Source organism: Rana temporaria, chromosome 12 (genome assembly GCF_905171775.1).
Source record: "Rana temporaria chromosome 12, aRanTem1.1, whole genome shotgun sequence".
Classification (NCBI taxonomy): domain Eukaryota; kingdom Metazoa; phylum Chordata; class Amphibia; order Anura; family Ranidae; genus Rana; species Rana temporaria.
This window is the reverse complement of record NC_053500.1, coordinates 92,784,351-92,805,788: the sequence shown is the minus strand read 5'-3', so window position 1 is coordinate 92,805,788 and position 21,438 is coordinate 92,784,351. Positions and strand designations below refer to the sequence as shown.

At 47.0% G+C, this 21,438-nt stretch overlaps 1 protein-coding gene across 3 annotated transcripts in view; it reads left to right on the top strand.

The window, feature by feature from the left end:
• The window catches only part of RUNDC1 (RUN domain containing 1), a 239,369-nt gene that overhangs the window by 125,910 nt on the left and 92,021 nt on the right, over positions 1-21,438 (top strand). For all 3 annotated transcript variants that reach the window (XM_040331856.1, XM_040331855.1, XM_040331854.1), the window contains one exon: positions 6,094-6,292. In XM_040331856.1, coding sequence (XP_040187790.1) covers positions 6,094-6,292 — 199 coding nt within the window. The remainder of the gene's footprint in view (positions 1-6,093; positions 6,293-21,438) is intronic.

Below are 21,438 nucleotides of genomic sequence, written 5' to 3'. Positions count from 1 at the left end.
CCGTTTGTCGCTGTTTTTGGTGCATATGCGAAGGCTCTTGTGGTTGAAGAACTGGTCGGCCGAAACTCCATGCAAGAAGCTCTTAGCGGGTTTCCCCTTTATGGAGAAAGATTGTTTGGAGAGGACCTAGATAAATATATTCAAAAAAATATCTAGTGGAAAGAGCACTCTATTGCCTGTCAAGAAGAGGTCTCGGGGTCCCACGTTTAAAAGGCCAGCTTCACCAGCCCCAGGTCCCTCAGCCCCCAGGCAGTATCGACGGCCTCCTGGGCGACCAGGCTTTGGAAATTAGGTCTCAAGGGCAGGCCTTGTGTAGCAAGAGACCTTGGTCTCGCAAACCAACAAAGGCAGCCCCCAAATCTGCTTTATGAAGGGGCGCCCCCACTCACTCGGGTGGGGGGAAGGCTTTGGTTCTTTTCAGAAGTTTGGGAAGCCAGAGTCAGACAAGTGGGTCCTCTCCTCGGTGGCCGTAGGCTACAAGCTGGAGTTTTGGAAGTTCCCCCCTCCTCATTTTCAGAGGTCAAGCCTGCCAGGCGATTCAGTAAAGAGGGTATCTCTTCTAACAGCCTTGGATCGCCTCGTGTCCCGGGGGGTAATTGTGGAGGTACCAGCCCGGGAATGCGGGCTAGGATTCTACTCCAACCTCTCTATCATACCAAAGCCCAATGGCGACGTCAGGCCAATTTTGGACCTAAAGGATTTAAACTATTACCTAAAGATCTGCTCCTTTCGGATGAAATCCATCCGCTCTGTGGCCGCCGCCTTGCAACAAGAGGATTTTCTAGCGTCAATAGATATAAAGGACGCATACCTCCATGTACCTATATTCCCGGGCACATCACAAGTTCCTTTGATCACCGCCACTACCAATTTGTGGCCCTCCCGTTTGGGTTAGCAACGCCCCCCCGAGTATTTACAAAAATTCTAGCTCCTGTCTTAGCCAATCTAAGAACGCAGGGAGTTACAATTATGGCATATTTAGACAATCTCCTAGTCATAGATCGCTCGGCTTCCAGCCTGAATCAGGCAGTAAGTCTCAAGGTACAATACCTCGTAACTTTGGGCTGGGTCCTAAACTGGCACAAGTCGGCCTTACAACCCACGAAAAGACTAAAATATCTCGGCATGCTAGTGGACACAGAACGCCAGATGTTCCTGAGCAGGGAGAGGCCAACTATTCGCTTATGCATGCGACTGTTGGGCAAGCTAGTGGCCACTTTCGAAGCGGTGCCATACGCTCAGTTCCATACTCGGAGCTTGCAAGCAGCCATTCTATCAGCTTGGAACAAAAGAGCCCAGGCTTTGGATCTTCCCTAACCCTGTCGTCAAGGGTGCGGCAAAGTCTGTGGTTGGTCCCTCAGAACCTGCTGAAGGGAAGGTCCTTCAGTCCCATTTCCTGAAAGATAGTTACCACGGATGCCAGACTATTAGGTTGGGGGACGATCCTGGACGGATGGACCCAGCAGGGGAGATGGTCAGGGTCAGAGAGAATCCTATCCATCAATGTCTTGGAAATCAGAGCTGCACGGTTAGCCCTAGAGGCTTGGACGCAGGGGTCGCCAGTAAGAGTGCAGTCCGACAATGCCACGGCCGTGGCATATATAAACCACCAGGGGGGCACAAGGACTCGGGCCGCCCAGAGAGAGGTGAACCTGGTCCTCTCGTGGGCAGAATCTCGGCAGTGTTCATCCCCGGAGTGAACAATTTGCAGGCGGACTTCCTAAATCGCCAGCAGTTGGTCCCAGGGGAATGGTCTCTCCATCCCCAGGTCTTCCAGGATATTTGCCAGAGATTGGGGTCTCCGGATGTAGACATCATGGCATCAAGGTTCAACAACAAACTGGACAGCTTCGTGTCCCGGACAAGGGACACGTTGGCCTGCGGAACTGATACGTTGGTTTGCCCCTGGCATCAGTTTACTCTACTGTATGCCTTCCCCCCCCCCCCCGTTTCAGATGCTACCCCGCCTCCTGCGCAGGATCAGGGTGGAACACAAGCCGGTAATCCTGGTGGCTCCTGCCTGGCGGCAGCTAAATTTGACGGCCTGGCGGCTGAATCCCTAATTCTCAGGGGTAGGGGCCTGTCTAGCCAGGTAATCTCCACTCTGATTAAGGCTAGAAAGCCAGTTTCCAGGATAATCTATTACAGAGTGTGGAGTGCATACATAGCCTGGTGTGAATCGAGGGGGTGGCATCCCCGCAAATATACCATTGACAGGATTTTACAGTTCCTTCAGCTCGGGGTAGACAAAAACCTTGCAGTGAGTACTATCAAGGGGCAGGTTTCGGCCTTGTCAGTCTGGTTTCAGAGACCATTGGCTACCCACTCTCTTGTAAAAACCTTACAGGGAGTTTTACGGATTAATCCTCTGATTAGGGCCCCACTTTGTCCCTGGAACCTAAACCTTGTCCTGTCGGCTCTACAGAAACAACCTTTTGAGCCTTTAGCCGAGATTCCGTTGCTGTTACTAACTAGAAAGCTAGTGTTTTTGGTGGCTATGGCTTCTGCTAGAAGGGTGTCAGAGTTGGCAGCCCTGTCTTGTAGAGAACCATACCTCGTACTGCATAAGGACAGAGTGGTTCTACGTCCACATCCGTCTTTTCTCCCGAAGGTGATATCAAGCTTTCACCTGAACCAGGATTTGATCCTGCCGTCTTTCTTTCCAAATCCCGCCTCGTGAAAAGAAAGATTACTGCATGCCTTGGATGTGGTCCGGGCCATGAAGTTCTATCTTAAGGCCACAGAGCAGATTCGGAAAACCGACGTATTGTTCATTTTACCGGATGGTCCCAAGAAGGGTCAGGCAGCGGCAAAATCCACTATCGCTAGATGGATTAAGCAATTGATTACCCAGGCCTACGGCTTGAAGGGGGTTCCCCCTCCTTTTGTAGGTGAAGGCCCATTCTACTAGGGCCATGGGCGCCTCTTGGGCAGCACATCACCAGATCTCCATGGCTCAAGTTTGCAGGGCGGCGACTTGGTCGTCAGTCCACACGTTTACAAAGTTTTATCAATTGGACGTTAGGAGGAGCGCCGACGCAGCCTTTGGGCAGGCAGTACTGTGGGCTGCAGTATAAGATCCTCACGTCCAGGGCACCCTTAATTGTTGTTTATCTGGAATGTCTCCCTCCCCTCATTAAGCATTGCTTTGGGACATCCCACATAGTAATGGCTATGCTGCGATGTACGATAAAGAAAAACTGTTTTTTAATATACAGCTTACCTGTAAAATACTTTTCTTGGAGTACATCACGGGACACAGAGCTCCCACCCCTCTTATGGGGAATAGTTTGGGATGCATACTGCTTGCTACAAAACTGAGGTACTCCCGTTATGGGCGGGGGTTATATAGGGAGGGGACTTCCTGTCTGGGAGTGCCAGTGTCCATCACCTGAAGGTAGACTCTATAACCCACATCGTAATGGCTATGCTGCTCTGTGTCCTGTGATGTACTCCAAGAAAAGGATTTTACAGGTAAGCTGTATATAAAAATCTGTTTTTTTAGCACACTACAGAAAACACAAGCAAACTAGATGGCAACTTGCAATGAACTGAACATCATAGTGTTGCTTGTCATGCAGCTTCGAACATGTTCAACACAGCATGCAGTTATAACCAGTCCTTACTGCTTTGTATACTAGGTGGAATCGGTCTCATTATTTAAGACATACCTCGTATGTCCCTGTTATACCTTCATTTACATTCATCTATTACACATGGGGTAGAATGTTTTGACTCAATAGTTGAGGCCCAAGTGGTTACAGGGGTTGTAAAGTCAGAAGGTGTTTTATCTCAAAGCAAAGTTCTGCCCCCCCTCCAAAAATTAAAAGCCAGAAGCTACACATACTGCAGCTCCTGACTTTTAATATTGGGACACTTACCTGTCCTGGAGTCCAGCAATGTCAGCATCGCAGCTGATGTTTTCATCGGCTGTCGGGTGCTACCACTGCCATTGCCGGTAAGGGAACCCGGAAGTGAAGCTTTGAGGCTTCATGGCTCGGTCCAGGTAAGTATGACGTTTTGTTTTCATAGCTTAAAAAAAATTATACTTTACAATTTAAGTATGATTTTTGTTCTTCCTTGGAGTGGGCTTCTTACAACAATTAGTGCAAAAGCACACTGTATAGTTCTTTAACAGATAATATCGGTATTGCAGAGTCAGTGAAGACCAAACACTAAAACAAGTTTGGCTTTATTTGGAAGCTACCATGATGAAAAAGCACTTTTCAAAATTAAAGGATTTAACCATAGGCGTGCACAGCCTGTTGGATTAGGTTGTGGATTAGGGTGTGCACCCCAAAACTCAAAGCTGTGTGGGTGTGTATATATACAGAGAGACTTTTTTTTTTTTATGTAAACATAAATGTTTTTGAAATGTGTTAAAACAATTTTTAATATTTCAATACATTTTACATCTTATGGCAGAGCTGGTCAGAGGGATAAAGTGGGGGTGAGGGAGGGGGGATAAGATCAGTTGGCAATGGTGGGAGGAGGGGAATGGGATCAGTGGCAGTGCTGGGGGATGGAATGAGTGGCAGTGCTGGAGGGCATGGGATCAATGACAGTGCTGGAGAGGGGGTGGGCATGATCAGTGGCAGTACTAGGGGGTTGATGGGATCGGTGGCAGTGCTGGAGAGGGGGGTAATCGGAGGCATTACGAGGGGGTTGATGGGATCAGTGGCAGTTGGAGGGGGGGGAATGGGATCAGTGGCAGTACTGTGGTGGGATGAGTGTCAGTGGTGGGGGGGTAGTGATTAGTGTTGGTGGTGGGGATGTGGTGATCAGTGGCAGTGCTAGTGGATTGATGAGATCAGTGGCAGTGCTGGGGGGGGGTATGGAATCGGTGGCAGTGCTCGGGAGGGGGGGGATGGGATCAGTGGTATTGATGATGGTTGTGGTGGGGGGTAATGGGATCAGTGGCACTACTGGGGGGAATGGGACGAGTGGCAAGGTTGGGGGGATCATTGTCAATGCTGGGGGTTGATGGGATTAGTGGCAGTACTGGGGGGATGAGTGGTAGTGGAAGGGGAGATCAGTAGCAATGCTGGGGGGGTAGGATGAGTGGCAGTGTTGAGGGGCATGAGATTAGTGGTGGAGGGGTGGGCTCAGTGACAGTGCTTGGTGGGGGAGATGGGATGAGTGGCAATGCTGGGTGACATGGGATTAGTGGCAGTGCTGAGTGGGGGGAAATAGGATAAGTGGCAGTGCTGGGGGGCATGGCATCAGTGACCGTGTTGGGTAGGGGGATGGATGGGATCAGTGGCAGTGCTGGGTGGATGGATGGGATCGGTGACAGTGCTGGATGGGGGATGAATGGGATCGGTGGCAGTGCTGGGTGGGGGGATGGATGGAATCCATGATCGTGCTGGGTGGGGGGTATGGATGGGTTCTGGGTGGGAGGATTTATGGGATCGGTGGCAGTGCTGGTCGGGGCGATGGATGAGATCAGTGGCACTCAATTGCTCTTAGTGTGGACGCCATGCTTGCTGTGTCTCCGGCTCCCTCCAGGCTTCACGTGTCTCCTCACACAGTGGAGACCTCCTCCGCTCTTCCTACTGGATCAGATGGCTCTTCCAGTCCCCCCGGACGCCATGCCCCCATCTGCCTGCTGCTTTAAATTCAATGGGCGGAGCTGCCGAGAAGCTGGGTGGGCAGTCCTGCAGCAGTTACTTGGAACAAAGGAGTTAGGGGGAGCTGGGAGGCTGAGCCAGCAGTTCTAGTACACTAGCTGATGAAAACATATAGCACCAGGCTGGATAAGAGGGGCAGTGGGGCAGAACAACCGTTGCTCTGCATTTTCCTCCATGCAGCCCCTGAATGCTTGCTTCTCCTCTTTCTCCTGAAGGCATTAAACGACTGCAGAGTGGAAAATGCAGAGCATCGGTTGTTCTATATGCCGCCCGCTGCCCCTCTAATCCTGGTGTAGACAAGTATGTCAGGTCAATAGGGTGTGCCCAGGCACATCCGGCACCACCCCTGTGCACGCCTATAGATTTAACTCCTTTTATATACGATAAATGAAATTATGCTGATTAATTTTGATTAGTAGCCATGTTATTCTTGCACTGTATATATGACTTCTAACTTCTCCAGGTAATCATTGATGAGTTGATTAAGAAATTGGATGTTAATTTGAATGAGGACATTAGCTGCCTATCTCCAGAAGAGTTGCGGCAGAGAGTAGATGCTGCCATTGCTCAGATTGTTAACCCAGCTAGAGTGAAGGAGCAGTTGGTGGAACAGTTGAAGACTCAGATCAGAGACCTGGAGATGTTCATAAATTTTATTCAAGGTCAGTAACCTTTTTCAAAAATTTCAGGAAAATTAGATTTAAAAAAAAAGACAACCCTTGAAAACAACATTTAGCAGTGAGATCATATTTGTAAAGGTATGACTTTTACCACTTTTCAGTTTTCTGGAAATTCTTGTTTTGATAAATCCCTAACTTGGAATAAGCATGCATATACAGTAAGTGCTGTGGAATTTTCTGATTATACTGATAATCATAATTGTTCTGGGTGAGTAGCCAAACATATTTACCCCATCAAGTCAGCAGAACAGCCAAGTAATTGGTAGCATTTCTAGTCTCTTGAGTAGAGGCCTGTGCAAGTCTAATGCCCCGAACACATGGTCAGAATTTCCGCCAGCAAAAGTCCGATGTGTGCTTTTCGTTGGAAATTCTGACCGTGTGTATGCTCCATCCGACTTTTGCTGACGGAATTTCCGCCAGCAAAAGTTAGAGCAGGTTCTCATTTTTTCCGACGTATGCTTTCCCGACGCGCAAAAAAAACTTGCATGCTCAGAATCGAGTACGAGATGGGAGCGCTCTGTATGGTGAAACTAGCATTCGTAATGGAGGTGGCACATTTGTCACGCTGCAAATTCTGGGATCTTTTACTGCAGCGCATTCTTTTGTTCTTTATAATGCTAGAACAATGAAGCTGTTTTGCTGCTGATATTCACATAGAGTTCAGACAAACTTATTTCTTTATCATTTCTCGTGATCTCTTGAACAATCCTTCTTCTTTTTTTTTTTTTTTTTTTTTTTTTTTTTTTTTTATGGAGCCAGATCTCCATAATGATGCTTAGAATAGTTTTTTTATAGTCCTATTTTTTTTTTCTTTTATCCAGATCTTCTGTTTTTTTTTTATTGATTTTAAAATAATTTTCTAGTGATCTTTATTATTATTATTATATTATTTATTTTTTTGTGTCAAGTTACCACAATTACATGTTGTTTTTTTTTTTTTTTTTTTTTTTAACCTCAAGGAGGTTGGTGTCCTTTTTTAATTTGACATTGTATTTTTGAAATGTACCTGCCTACTCACAAACAAACTGCTGGAATTTGCAAAGCCTTTGGACCCCAGGGCAGACATCAACTCTGTGGGGAAAAAAATGGTAGCCTGAGAAGTCCATATAATAGGGAGTACAATCAGGAACAGCAGCAGATGACATATGTCCCCAGTCTGTGGTACTACAACAGCCTGCGTCTTCTGTCAGACCAGACTGAACCCAGGCCATCACTTTCTTGCCTTCCCTACAAGCTTCCTTGCAGCCTTCCCTGCACGCTTCCTTGGAGGCTGTGGCTCTGGATGAGGAGGATAGTCGAGCACACATAAGTGCATGTTTTCAGTCAGCTGACCCCTTATGAAGGTCCTGAAAAATAATTCCCTCACAGAAGAGACGTTGGCCCTCCTTCATTTTATGCAGTCTACCAGATATATAGCAGCCATAGGCCTCTTCAGCGTCGGGGGGGGGGGGGGGGTGTTCTGAGGGCCTCACTAGCCTCCCTAATGAGGCCCAGTGCTGCCTCATCCACATTCCTCCCCTACCTGCCCCTTTTAGTTTTAAGGTGGAGGGGAGGCACCTGAGATTGGGTGAGGCCACTGGGCCCGGCCACCTCCTGCCTGCCATTTTCCAGACACTCAACCTGGCTGAGGCCTTCCTGTGTATAAAAAAGGGACATGGTTTTAGTTTTTCGTTCATCAATCACACAATTTTCAGCTCATGACTGTTGCAAATTGAACGTTAATAAATAGAAAAGACTATCATTCTGACCCCAGCATTTTTCATTCTCGTTCCAATCATTTTTGGCCACTACTGTCGATGTCAAACATTTTTTGTTAAACCATTAATTTGTTATCAATAATATCTAGTTTTAGGACAATAAATATGGTAAAAAATGACTATACTTTGCTCCTGCTGAGCTCCTTCACTTCCAGGATGGAAGGCCCAGGTTGGTCCTCGGAAGCCTCAGCTGGGGTTGAGGGAAGGGTGGAGAAAAGTGTAGAAAGTCATTTCCTGGCTTCAATCTGGTCTTCCAGAAACCACATTCTGTTGTAGTACCACAGACTGGGTACATATACGTCTTCTGCTGCTGCTCCTGATGTTTGGGATTCCAGGACCTTCCTACGCTCCTTCCTATACGTACTTCTCTAGCTACCAATTTTCTCTTCCACAAACGCAATGTCTGCGCCGGGGACCTGCGTCTTCACTAATCCCAGCAGTTTCTTCAGCGTTGCGCTCCTAGCTGGTTTATTATGATATAAGAGGTTTTAATCTCCCATAAATTCCTCAGCTCCCTGTATCGGTCTATGAACCTGCCCATGAATTCTGGGTCCTTAAATTGTTTCATATTTGCTGCAAGACAAAAACACTAATGTCAGGCTAATCTTATCCCAATATAGGCCTCAATCTAGAAAGCCACTATAGGCCACTGATGCCCCAAGTTTAATTTTTACCTTTTGTTGGGACGATCGGCGGTTCTGTTAATCCTTCCTCTGCACACAGAACGTAGGTACGACACATGCTTTATACACTGCTCAAAAAAATTAAAGGAACACTGGAATCAGAACTCCTGGGATATTGATCTGGTCAGTTAAGTAGCAGAGGGGGAGGGGTGTATACAGAGGGGATTGTTAATCATTTTCAGCTGCTTTGCTGTAAATTGAAATTAACAGGTGCACTAGATGGGCAACAATGAGACGACCTCCAAAACAGGAATGTTTTTTAACAGGTGGAGGTGTCTGACATTTTTTTTCCCCTACTCATCTTTTCTGACTGTTTTTCACTAGTTTTGCATTTGGCTAGGGTCAGTGTCACTACTGGTAGCACGAGGCGATACTTGGACCCTATAAAGGTTGCACAGGCAGTCCAACTCCAGGATGGCACATCAATACATGTCATTGCCAGAAAGTTTGCCGTGTCTCCCAGCACAGTCTCAAGAGCATGGAGCAGATTCCAGGAGAAAGGCAGTTACTCTAAGAGAGCTGGACAGAGCTGTAGAAGGTCCTTAACCCATCAGCAGGACCGGTATCTGCTGCTTTTGTGCAAGGAGGAACAGGATGAGCACTGCCAGAGCCATACAAAATGACCTCCAGCAGGCCACTGGTGTGAATTTCTCTGACCAATCGGAAACAGACTTCATGGAGGTGGCCTGAGGGCCCGACATCCTGTAGTGTGCTCTGTGCTCACTGCCGGATACTGTGGAGCTCGATTGGCATTTTTCCATTGAACACCAGAATTGGCAAGACCACCACTGATGCCCCATGCTTTTCACAGATGAGAACAGATTCACCATGAGCATATGTGACAGACGTGAACCGGTCTGGAGAAGCAGCGGAGAACTTTATGCTGCTTGTAACATCGTTCAGCATGACCGGTTTGGTGGTGGGTCAGTGATGGTCTGGGGCGGCATATCCATGGAGGGATGCACAGACTTCTACAGGCTACACAATGGTACCCTGACTGCCATTCGGTATCGGGATGAAATCTTTGGACCCATTGACCCTACGCTGGTGTAGTGGGTCCCGAGTTCCTCCTGGTGCACGACAATGCCGGCCTCATGTGGCGAGAGCATGCAGCCAAATCCTGGAGGATGAAGAAATTGATACCATTGAATGGCCCCCACGGTCATCTGACCTAAATCCAAAAGAACACTTCTGGGACATTGTTTCGGTCCATCCGGTGCCGCTAGGTTGCACCTCAGTCTGTTCAGGAGCTCAGTGATGCAGGACACCATCCATCGTCTCATTAGGAGCATGCCCTGATGTTGTCGGGCATGCATACAAGCACTTGGGGGCCATACAAACTACTGAGGACCATTTTGAGTTGCAATGAAATTTCAGCAAAATGGACTAGCTTGCTGCATAATTTTTTTCACTTTGATTTTCGGGGTGCCTTTATATTCAGCCCTCTGTAGGTGAATAATTTTAATTTCCATCAAATGATGTGCCATCCTTTCATTCCTAACACATTACCCAGTCCATATCGGTATAGATATCCAGCATGAGATTTTTGCCCGTTTGAGATCTGATATGTTTTCAAAGTGTTCCTTTTATTTTTTGAGCAGTGTATACACTGCGCCTGCGTGAAACTCTGCATATTTCGCCCACCCCTGACGGTCTTGTGTTTTCCCTGCCCCTTCTCTTTCGGTGCGCAGTGGGAGAGACATGGTGGAGACACAGCAGGTGCATAATTCCAGTAACGAGGAGGAAAGCCGGAGCCAGAAACGTCACGATCCAGGAGGAGATATAAGGCCTCAAATTTGTCCTTTCTTGAGATGGTGGACATCTTGAAGAGGACAGACTATGATGGGGAAGTATCGACCGTGCACCAACCCTAATGTGAGAGAGGCCAAGATCATGTCTAAAGTTGTGAAAAGTCTGCACAGGAATTTTGGGGTAGGACGATCCAAGGAGCAATTGAGGAAACACTGGTCAGACCTGAAATTGAGGGAGCATGATCAGTACAGAAGGATCAAGAAAATGCTTCTAAAAAGTAAGTATTTTGTCCTGTGTTATTATTTATTATTATTTATTATTAATAATTATTATTATTTGCATGTTGCTCCATGTGCTTTTCTTTACTGTTGGACAGTTTAAAATGGCAATGTTCGTGGGCACAGTAATTGGTCGTAGTAAACATAGTTCGTCCACTAAATACAATGTTTTTGGCAGATACAGGTTAACTACATTTGTTCATGCCTATTTCTATAAAAATAAGTTTAGTACATTGTTGTTTAGATGTGTTTGTAACTGGAATGAAATGTAAACTTGATTCAGTGTAAAGGAGAGGACACTCAGCAGCTGTTTACGCATCTGGACTCGGGAGCACTAGTGTGGGACACCAGAACAACCTTTTTAGGGTGTCCCACACAGGTGCTCCAGTGGATACTTGGAGTGTCTCCATGTGTGAAACTTGGCCCAAAAACGTAAGTATTCCAGCTTTGGTAAGGGAAAAAATCATGTCTTCAGCTTGTAACTCTGCCAAAACAGACAATTGTACTGCATTTACAAGCATATTTCTATTTCAGGCCTCAAATATCTGTGGGTTGCTCAATATACCCTTTTGTTTCATTCTCATTGGGGAGAAAAGACTCTGGACATCTGAGTACACCAGGAACCCCACACCTCATGAAGAAGCGGCACACCAGAACCTGAGGATGTGGAGGGAGAAGAGGTGGAAGAAGTGGGCGAAATGGTTACCACAAGTAATGGATGTATGCCTGCATATTTATAATACATGATGTGTATTTTTATTTTAGGTGATGTGCTGGTTGTGGAAGAAGAATCTCCTTATTTCACCAGTGCAAGTACACAAATACTAATCCAGGACATAATGGTGTGTAGTCAGGATTTAGACGTCATAAAGCAAAAAAACAATGTTAAAAAATTAACATGATTGATGTATTAGGGAGAATCTAAACAACAACTAAATGCCACCATTTTGATGTATTAGGGAGAATCTAAATAACAACTAAATGCCACCATTTTGTTTTTTTTGTTGCCCAATTTCCCCAAAACCTTATCTTTTTAAAAGCCAAATTTTGAAGATGCACACTGTGTTGCAGATGTGCTATCTGCCATCACGGGAAATTAATGTGCATGTTTTGTGGATGCAACCCCTTTCTCGCAGCTCAAGTAGGTGAGAGGAAGGGTTTGCACCCCCAAAACACGTTCATTGATCCCCCATGATGGAAGATGGCACATGTTAACATTAGGCATGGGATCAGAAAGGAAATCCACACTTTGCCTCTCAATTTGTGTGCATCTTTAAAATTTGGCTTTTACAGGGGTGACATCACCCCATCTGATGAAGGCAAGATCAACACAGTTTTGACATACTATGTCTGATATTGCCTTCAGTTTTTCAAGGTTGAACTTTGTAAGTTGTTAGTGAGTTGTGTATGTTATGTTTTGAAACATGCCTGTTTATGCATTAAAAAAAATTGAATGTGAAACTTTATAAAACAAAGATGTTGTTTTTTTGACGCAAAAATGTTGCAACACACATGTGATTGAGTAAAATTGTTTTATAGTCAACAATGTGTGGTTTCTTCTTTCAATGCTCAATACCAGTTTTTGTATTAAGTTGGTGTTTACAATAAAAAACACAAGCAATAAATAAAATTCAAGATTTTATCAGATAATTTTTTTTTCTTTTATTTTAGAAAAAAATATATACATTTTCTGGCATAGCAATAGCCCCCCTAACCGTAAAATATTCGACATATTTTTGGCGCAGTTCACGGACACTTTGGGGGGGCAAGCCAGGACGACCTGCTTCCAGGCCCATCGGAGGATTTGCAGGAAGTCCAGCCTCAGGCCCATCCTCCATCTGGCTATTCTTCCCCACGTCCACATGTAAAAACGTATATGTCGCCGACACCACCGCCATCAACACAATACTATTGAACCCCTTATAATTAAAATAGTATGACCCTGATGTGGATGTGTTTCCCATTGATTGTCCCTTCCACAATTAGGAAAGTCTCACTGCTCGGCAAACTGGGATGCCACAGTCTGCCATTCCTGTGACGTTGGGAAAAAACTGTGGAGTCGAAGATTAGACACAAACATTATTGGCCAACATCAGTATAACATTTTTTTTTTTTAAGGAGTATTTAAAGACAAAAATAGAAGGTCCACTTATCAAATTCCTCACCCCCTCTGATGGCCCATTGTAAAATGTTAGGGGGAGGATTCTAGATGAGTTTGGGAACCCAAAAAAAGCCTCTGCCTGAATTTAATGAGAACAAAAACTTTTGTACACGTTTTAGGGGGTGTTTAGGGTAAAGCACTAGAATGGAGCTGACAAAATACATTGACTAGGCTAGGTGTGTATGGGCCTAGGATAGCATGCTGGAGAGGTAAGTGAAGGCAAATATGCATGTAGGCCAAAATAGGAGCATTAAAAGCTTACAGCATGCATGAGGACAAAGGGGAAATTTTCACCACATTTTACAATCATGGTAATTGGGGAATGATGAAAGAAATACAATACATTAGCATACATTAAATACATAGAATGTGATGTTAAAGGAGAAAACTTGCCTTAATATAGTCCTTCTGCAGGTCTTGTATGATGGCAGAACAGGTCTCTGGAATAATGATCCCCAGAGCCTGGGGGGGGAGATGCCTGCCGAGGAAATGAGGTTCTGCAGACCTCTCCCTGTCGCCAAGTAACGCAACGTGGCGACTTGCCTTTGCCAAGCCATCAGGCTTGCCGCATGCAGGTGTACTGCTTGGTTGTAGAAGGGGACAGCAAAGCCAACAGACGGTAAAAAACGGAACTGACTACACAAACTGAAAAACAGATAAGAACCCACAAGCACCAACTGAACGGCAGAAACGGTCTGAAAAGCACAAAGGCTGAAAAGCGCAAATCGTCTCTCGCCAAACTTCAACTGACACGAGATTAGCAGAAGCAGCCCAAAGGGTGCTGGACTCAGAATAGAATTTCCACTTTATAGTGTCGTTGTACATGTGGCACGTCACTGCGTTCTTGATGGTCGGAATTTGGTGTTTGACCATGTGTATGCAAGCCGAGCTTGAGTGGAATTTCGTACGGAATTCCGATGGGAAAATCCAGTCGTGTGTACGCGCCATAAGGCCATGATTATCATATATCACGGACGCAGAGCAGGCTATAATCATGACCATCTGGAAAGTCCAAAAGCAATGCACTTGAGGGGAGGGAGACACTGACAAACAAACCCCATCAATCCTAAGGAACCTACTCTGCTGCCCACAGCACGATGGGGCAAAGCGCAGTATCCTCTGCGGCTCTCGCATCCACCTGGTAAAACCTCCATGAAGGTATGTACAGAAGACCAGGTTGTGGCCTTGCAGACCTGAGCTACGACACTTTATGGTAAACAGCCCAAGATGCTCCCACACTCCTGGTAGTGTGACTTTACCCAAATGGGTGGAACCTTATATTTCAAGCCATAGGTTTGAGTGATCAACTGGTGAATCCACTGTAAAATAGTCACTTTCGATGCTGCCTGATCCTTCCTGGGGCAATCTGGAAGAATAAACAAAGTCAGACTACCTAACTTGTGCTGATAACCTTAAAGCAGGGCCCCACCCAGAAGGGGAAGCTATTATTGTCTGCTCCCTGACTCCACTGCCACATTTGGTACTTTTTTTGATACCGACTCCCACTTATGCTCAGCAATCAGTGCAGCAATATTGTTTTCCAAGTCTGCTACTGTTAAGTCATCTTAAGTGACATATGCCAAGGCAGACACACTAGTAGTTGCCACAATGCCGACAAACACAGGAGCTCAGATGGACCTGTCACTTTTGGTCTTTATGGGGAAGCTATTACAGCGGAATTACAACTAGAGACCTTAGGACCTGACAGTGGTGCACTTGTTCCCCCTTCCTGTTATTCTTCCCCCCACTCTGCTTTCTGGAAGGCATTTCCCCTTAAAGCATTCTTAACCACCGGGCTGTGACCTTAAAGCAATGCATTTAGCCCCTACTTAAAGCAAATGGCACTGACCACATGCACAAGGTTCTGTCCACCAGTATCCACTCCCCAGAAAGGTACTCGCGTGCCCCAGTCAGTCCCCCTACTGCCCCTCTTTCAGCAGCATACAGCCTCGGGGGGGGGGGGCTTTCTCCAGCTTGCATTGGCCCTTCCTGTAAAGACTATGGCCACCTCTACTGCGCATGTACAGGCGTGCCATGTGCACGTCCTTGGGTACAGCACCTGCCGAAAACGGCACTGTAAATCACAGCCTCAGTAATGGGAACACATGGACACCTGCAGCCGACCAAGGAACACCTTTCCCCCAGTGGAGAAACGAGTGTACTGCAGCCATATAACCTATGCTGTTTCTTTACTTCCTTTTAACCTATGAATGACCATCTTGATGGGTTTTGCCACCAGTGACTCTGCCATCTTTTCTTTCTACATCCACGACCTTGGACCTGTATATCTCACTGCCAGTAAACACCTTAGCCACTTGATTCTGCCAAAAGGTCTCATTACAGGCAATCCTTGTTGAGTCAGATACCATCCATTTTAGCTTGCAGCTAACCAAACAGATGCGGTTATTCAGTCTCTTGATTCCCATTAGAACCATTCTGAGACCCCAGTAATCGGAGAGCATAACTTCAGTGACCATCACCTTCAGGACACGAATAACAAAAACTGGTGTGCTTTCTGTATGGAAGGGGGTTATAAATGGAAGGACTTCCTGCCTGTTTTTTGGCTCACCAGTGTCCATCCACCTATGCGTGTCGCATAACCCAGATGGTCATGATTATAGCTTGCTCTGGGTCCCATGATGTACGATAAAGATATAGAAACAAAATAGCAGGTGTGCTTTGCCTCTTCAAAAATGGTGCAGGAACTGCAACACATTCAAATGAATGGGCTGCTGTGCCCTCTTTGGGGGAGATTTACTAAATCTGGTGCACCTCGAATCTGGTGCAGATGAGCATATTAATCAGTTTCTAACTTAGGCTTGTTCAATTAAAGTGGTTGTAAAGGCATAAGGTTTTTTACCTTCATGCATTCTATGGTGGTAGTGGATAAGAATTCTCGGGGGACTGCAGTATTACGCTATGTGCTCTTCCTTTCTTTATTGTACACCACGGGACACAGAGCCTTTATCTTTACATAATCGGTTAAAGGTCACCAGCGGTGATTGGACACTGGCACAACCAATTGAAGACAGTTCCCCTCCATATAACCCTTCCCATCAAGGAAGCACCTCCGTTTTTCCCCCAGTGTCTAGAAGGTGTTGGCCGAGTGAGGATGTGCTAAGGATAGCTCTGCTAAGAAGGCCCTCTGAGGATGAAGGAGCTATACTTTAAGGATCCATCCAAGACGCTAAGAATTATGCTGAATCTGGATGGGATCCGGGCCTCATGGATGAGGCGTCGCCTGTAATGTTTTTCTTTGAAGGACTGGGCTCTTGGGTCCAGCACTTTCGCCACAGCAGCTAAAAGTCCTGGTCAGAGTCTTTTACAAGGCCCAGGGGAGAGGTATCCATTAAATAGGAGCCCATATACCTGAAGGTTGGCACACAAAACCCGCCGAGATGGGTGAAGATTGGTGCGGTCTGAATTTTTTCAGCAGAAAAAACCTGCGGTGGGGATAAGGTAAGAGAAAAGGAATCCTAAGGACAAGCCTAAGGATCCTTTTCAAAACTGTCAGGTGTCTTTTCTCTTTTTTGGCCACTGGAGGGAGTAAAGAGCTGAGTTTACTCGCCTCACTCTGCAAGTATGTCAGATCCACAGGACAAGGATATTCCTTCCACTGCAGAGCTCTGCATCTAGACGGCCAAAAGCCTCTCTCCTCCTAGAGACGCTGAGATCCCAAGAAGGGACAAAGCAGCATAGTATAAGAAGGGAGAGGCCCTCCCTGATCCCTCACAGCCGCCATAATACCCTAGACGCACGCACGCTTTATCAGCGGAGGAGGAGGATCTGAGCAGGCACGGGCGCGTATTCGAAAGATGTCGCTCAAACAGGAGCCCGTAAAAGATCATGGAGGCCGGCAGCTCTTCCCTTGGGTCACAGCAGCAGGCAGCAGTAGCAGAAGGGGCACGTAAGCTCTATGTGGCTGGTAGGGCACTACCAAGAGACACACCCACTCTATAGCATGAAACTGTGTGTTTAAGTTGCATACACTGGGCCAGATTCAGGTAGGAGATACAACGGTGTATCTCCAGATACGCCGTCGTATCTCTGAGTGTGAGGCATCGTATCTTGGCACCTGATTTAAAGAGTCAGATACGCCAGAATTTGTCTAAGATACGACCAGCGTAAGTCTCCTACACCGTCGTATCTTAACTGCATATTTACGTTGGCCGCTAGGGGCGTGTACGCTGATTTACACCTAGAATATGTAAATCGGCTAGATCACCTATTCACGAACGTACGCCCGGCCGTCGCAGTACAGATACGCTGTTTACGTAAGGCTTTTTCCGGCATAAAGTTACCCCTGCTATATGAGGCGCAGCCAATGTTAAGTATGGACGTCGGGACGGCGTAGAATTTTCCGTCAATTACGTTGTTTGTCTAAGTTGTTCGCGAATAGGGCTGTGCGTCATTTACGTTCACGTCAAAAGCATTGGCTTTTTGCGGGTTAATTTGGAGCATGCGCACTGGGATACTTTCACGGACGGCGCATGCGCCGTTCGGAAAAAGCATCATTTACGTGGGGTCACAATAAATTGACATAAAACACGACCCACGTCTTCCACATTTGAATTAGGTGGGCTTACGCCGGCCTATTTACGCTTCGCCGCCGCAACTTTGCTTTGTGAATACTGCACTTGCTTGTCAAAGTTGCAGAGGCGTAGCGTAAATAGGATACGTTACGCCCGCACACAAATATGCACTCCCTACGTGAATATACCCCTTTATGTAGATTGCTAAACCGAGCACAGTAGTATATGCTTATTGGTACCTCAGCTTGTTGCTTATTAATGTCTTTCCTTAGAAGGAATTCAAGGACTAAAAAAGACAAGAAAGCACCGCCGCCTGAGACAGGAGGCTCTAGCCGTGCCTGTTCGGTACCTTCCTCCCCTGTAAATCTTGATATACCAATACAGGAAGAGCCATTGCCACTATCGGAAGTAACAATTTCTCCAGTGGCGCCTGGGCCTGCATATGTCACTGAGAACGCCTTTATCGCAGCCATGAAAAAGCTGGAAGGAAAGATTGCTACGCTAATCGCAAGGTCCTCGCAAAAGGACAAAAAGCGAAGCAGATCTCCTTCAATGGTGTTGGATCCTCTTTCAGAAAGATCTGAAGAGATGGATGAGGATGAGAACGCCTACAGAGGACAGGGATAAAGAGTCGGACGGATCAGGGATTTCAGAGGAACCCTTTTCTGCTTCCCAAATGCTAAGGTCACAGGTGCATTGTTATACTGAAACAGTGCGTACTACATTCAGGTTACCCTCTTCGGAGTTAACTGAATCACCTGTCTCCTCCCTGGGCTCATAAAAATCCCTGCAGGGTGCATGCTTTTTCCAGTTCATCCTTTATTAAAGAAAACGGAAAATTGTATACTCACCTTTCCGTAATTTTCCTTTCCTGACGTATCTTCATGGCAGCACACACTGGGTTGTGACTCCGCCCCCACGACCTGACAGGATTGGTTAGCTATAAATTTGAAGTGGGAACACCCCGCACCATTCTCTGTATATATCATCATTAAACAGCAGGGTGGGCATCTGTGTGCTGCCATAAAGATGCATCAGGAAAGAAATTACGGAAAGGCGAGTATACAATTTTCTGTTTTCCTGACTCATTCATGGCAGCACACACTGGGAAATAACTCTCCAGTCGGGAGGGTTTATTGCAAATAGTATTTATTCCCTAGCGAGCAGAAGAATTGGCCCTGATGGATCTACCAAAGTCGGCTGTAGACAAGAGAGCAGCATCCATTCTATAGTGGGAGATAAACGTATGCCTGGAAGACCAGGTTGCTACCCTGCAGATGGATTCTGAAGAGACACCACAATATGCTGCCCAGGATGTTGCCACTGCCCTGGTCGAGTGCGCCCTGATGCTTTCCGGGATTGCAAGTTGTTGAACGAAGTAAGCCTTCTCAATTGCTCTGACTAGCCAGGAGGTGATGGTACGGGAAGTAGCTGCTTGGCCGCGTCTGGCTCCGTGCAGACTAACCAAGAGGGCATCCGTCTTTCGAAGGTGAGTGGTAGCTGAAAGATAGCTGGAGATGGTAGATTTAATGTCCAGAGCGTGAGGTTCGCCATTCTCGTCAGTAAGATATGGGAGGACAATGTCCTGGTTGTAGTGGAAGGACGAGGCTACCTTCGGTACAAAACTGTCTGAAGGCCTGAGTACCACTCTGTCGGGTAGGAAGACTAAATAGGGCTCCTTAGCCATAAGAGCTTGGATCTCTGACACCCTTTTGGCTGAAGTGATAGCGATGAGGAAGGATAATTTTAGAGTCAGGTCCCACAAGGAAATTGAGTCGAATGGGAAAAACGGGTGGGATGGAAAGGGCCTCCAGAACCACCGAAAGATCCCATGCAGGAATATATGGTCTTCTGGGGGGTCTGATCTTCAGGCAGGTTTTCATGTGCCTGTTTTGGCAGACAGGGCGGAAATCTGTACCTTGAGGGTACTTGAATTTAGCCCCTTATCAACGCCCGACTGCAGAAACTCCAGAATTTGGGATGGGACTGGAGTGAATCTTTCCCAGACTCTAGTGTAGGTGGAGTTTGTGGAATTCTTCCTGGCTTGCATCAGAATCGCTATAACTTTATGGGAGCAACCTTGTTCTCTCAGCCTAATCCTCTCAACCTTCATGCTGTCAGGTGTAGCCTGTCTGGGGCCGGATGAAGGAACTGGCCCTGATATAGGAGATCTGTTGATACCGGAAGGTAGATTGGAGGCTGGGTGTTGAGCTGTAAGAGGGTCGTAAACCATGGCCTCCTCGGCCAGAATGGTACCACCATGATTACTGTGGCTGAGGACCTCCGGCGCCTGGCTAGTAACCTCACTATCAGAGGAGTTGGGGGAAAGATGTACCCCAGATCGAAGTCCCAAGGGTGAATCAAGCAGTCCGTCCCTTTGGCTGACGGAAAGGGTGCCCTGGAGAGGAACCTCGGGCATTTGGTATTTGCTGGTGTTGCTAATAGGTCGACCTCTGGGATGCCCCACGTCCTCGTTAAAAGGGAGAAAGCCTGGTGGCTCAGAGACCACTCGTTGTTCGAGAGTGATTCTCGGCTCAGATAGTCGGCCAGCATGTTCTGTGCCGCCGGGACGTATACTGCATTCAGGTCCTATAGGTGAACTTGGGCCCACTCCACTATGGGACGCACCTCTTCCAACAGCGTGTGACTCCGGGTACCGCCCTGTCTCCGAATATAGGCTACCGCAACCTTGTTGTCTATTCAGATAAGGACACTCTTCCCTTGTAGCAGAGGTGCGAAGGCTAAGAGGGCTTGAAAGGCTGCTCGTAGCTCCAATACATTTGAGACTACACCCTGAGCTGGGAAGTGCCACTGACCCTGGACTGCCTGGTCCAGGTAATGTGCCCCCCCAACTTTCTGACTGGCATCTGATGTCACTATCTTCTGAGGTTGGGAGGATAAGTCCACCACCACAGCGAGTGCTTCAACCAGTTGGGGATACGGATGGACTGGAACATTGAGGCTCCGTCCCATTGCTTAAGGAAGGCGTTCTGCAAAGTTCTCATGTGCCACTGGGACCTCTGCACCATGGGTATGGTTGATGACATGGAGCCCAGCATGCTCAGGCAGGATCTGGCTGAAAGACGTCTGGAGGACAATAGATTCTGTACTTTCTGCACTAAAGGTTCTATCTTCTCTAAGGGCAGCTGTACCCTGTTCCGTTTGGTATCTAATTCCGCCCCCCAGAAATATCATAACCTGCGAAGGTTGAAGGCTGCTCTTCTGCCAGTTAATTAACCAGCCAAAGTCCTGGAGGGTTGAGATTAGCATCTCCCGCTGGAGGAGCAGAGTCTCCCGATCTTCTGCCAAAAGCAGGATATCGTCCAGGTAGTGATGCACCCGCAACCCCTTCTCCCTGAGGAGTGCTATGAGAGGTAGGAGAACCTTTGTGAACGTCCTGGGTGCCGAAGAGATGCCGAATGGTAGGCATCGGAACTGGAAGTGACATTGGTTGATGGAAAAACTGAGAAACTTCTGGAAGGCTGGATGAATCGGAACGTGAAGATAGGCGTTCGACAAATCTACGGACAGCATCCAGTCTCCAAGGTTCACTGCCAGAAGAATGGACTGGAGGCTCTCCATCTTGAAAGCCTCTATTCTGATTCTTCCGTTTAGCCGTTTGAGGTCCCCCGATTTTTTCCGCACCAGGAATAAAGGAGAATAAAATCCCCTGCCCCTTAGGTGCGGAGGAACCTCTGACTGCCCCCTTCTGAATTAACTCTGCGACGTACTAAAGAAGTAGCTTCCTTTTGTTCGGGGAAGAAGGTATTTTGGTAGGTTGGAAGAAGCTTCCTGGTAGTGCCCCCATAAAGTTCCATTTGTGGCCATATCTGACCGTGGAGAGTGCCCATGGGTCCTTTATGTGCTCTGCCCAAATCTGTGCAAAACTCCTGAGCCTCACGCCCACCTGAGCTGGGTGGGCAGGCGAGCCTTCAAAAGGACTTCTGTTGGTCCCCCGCGGTGAT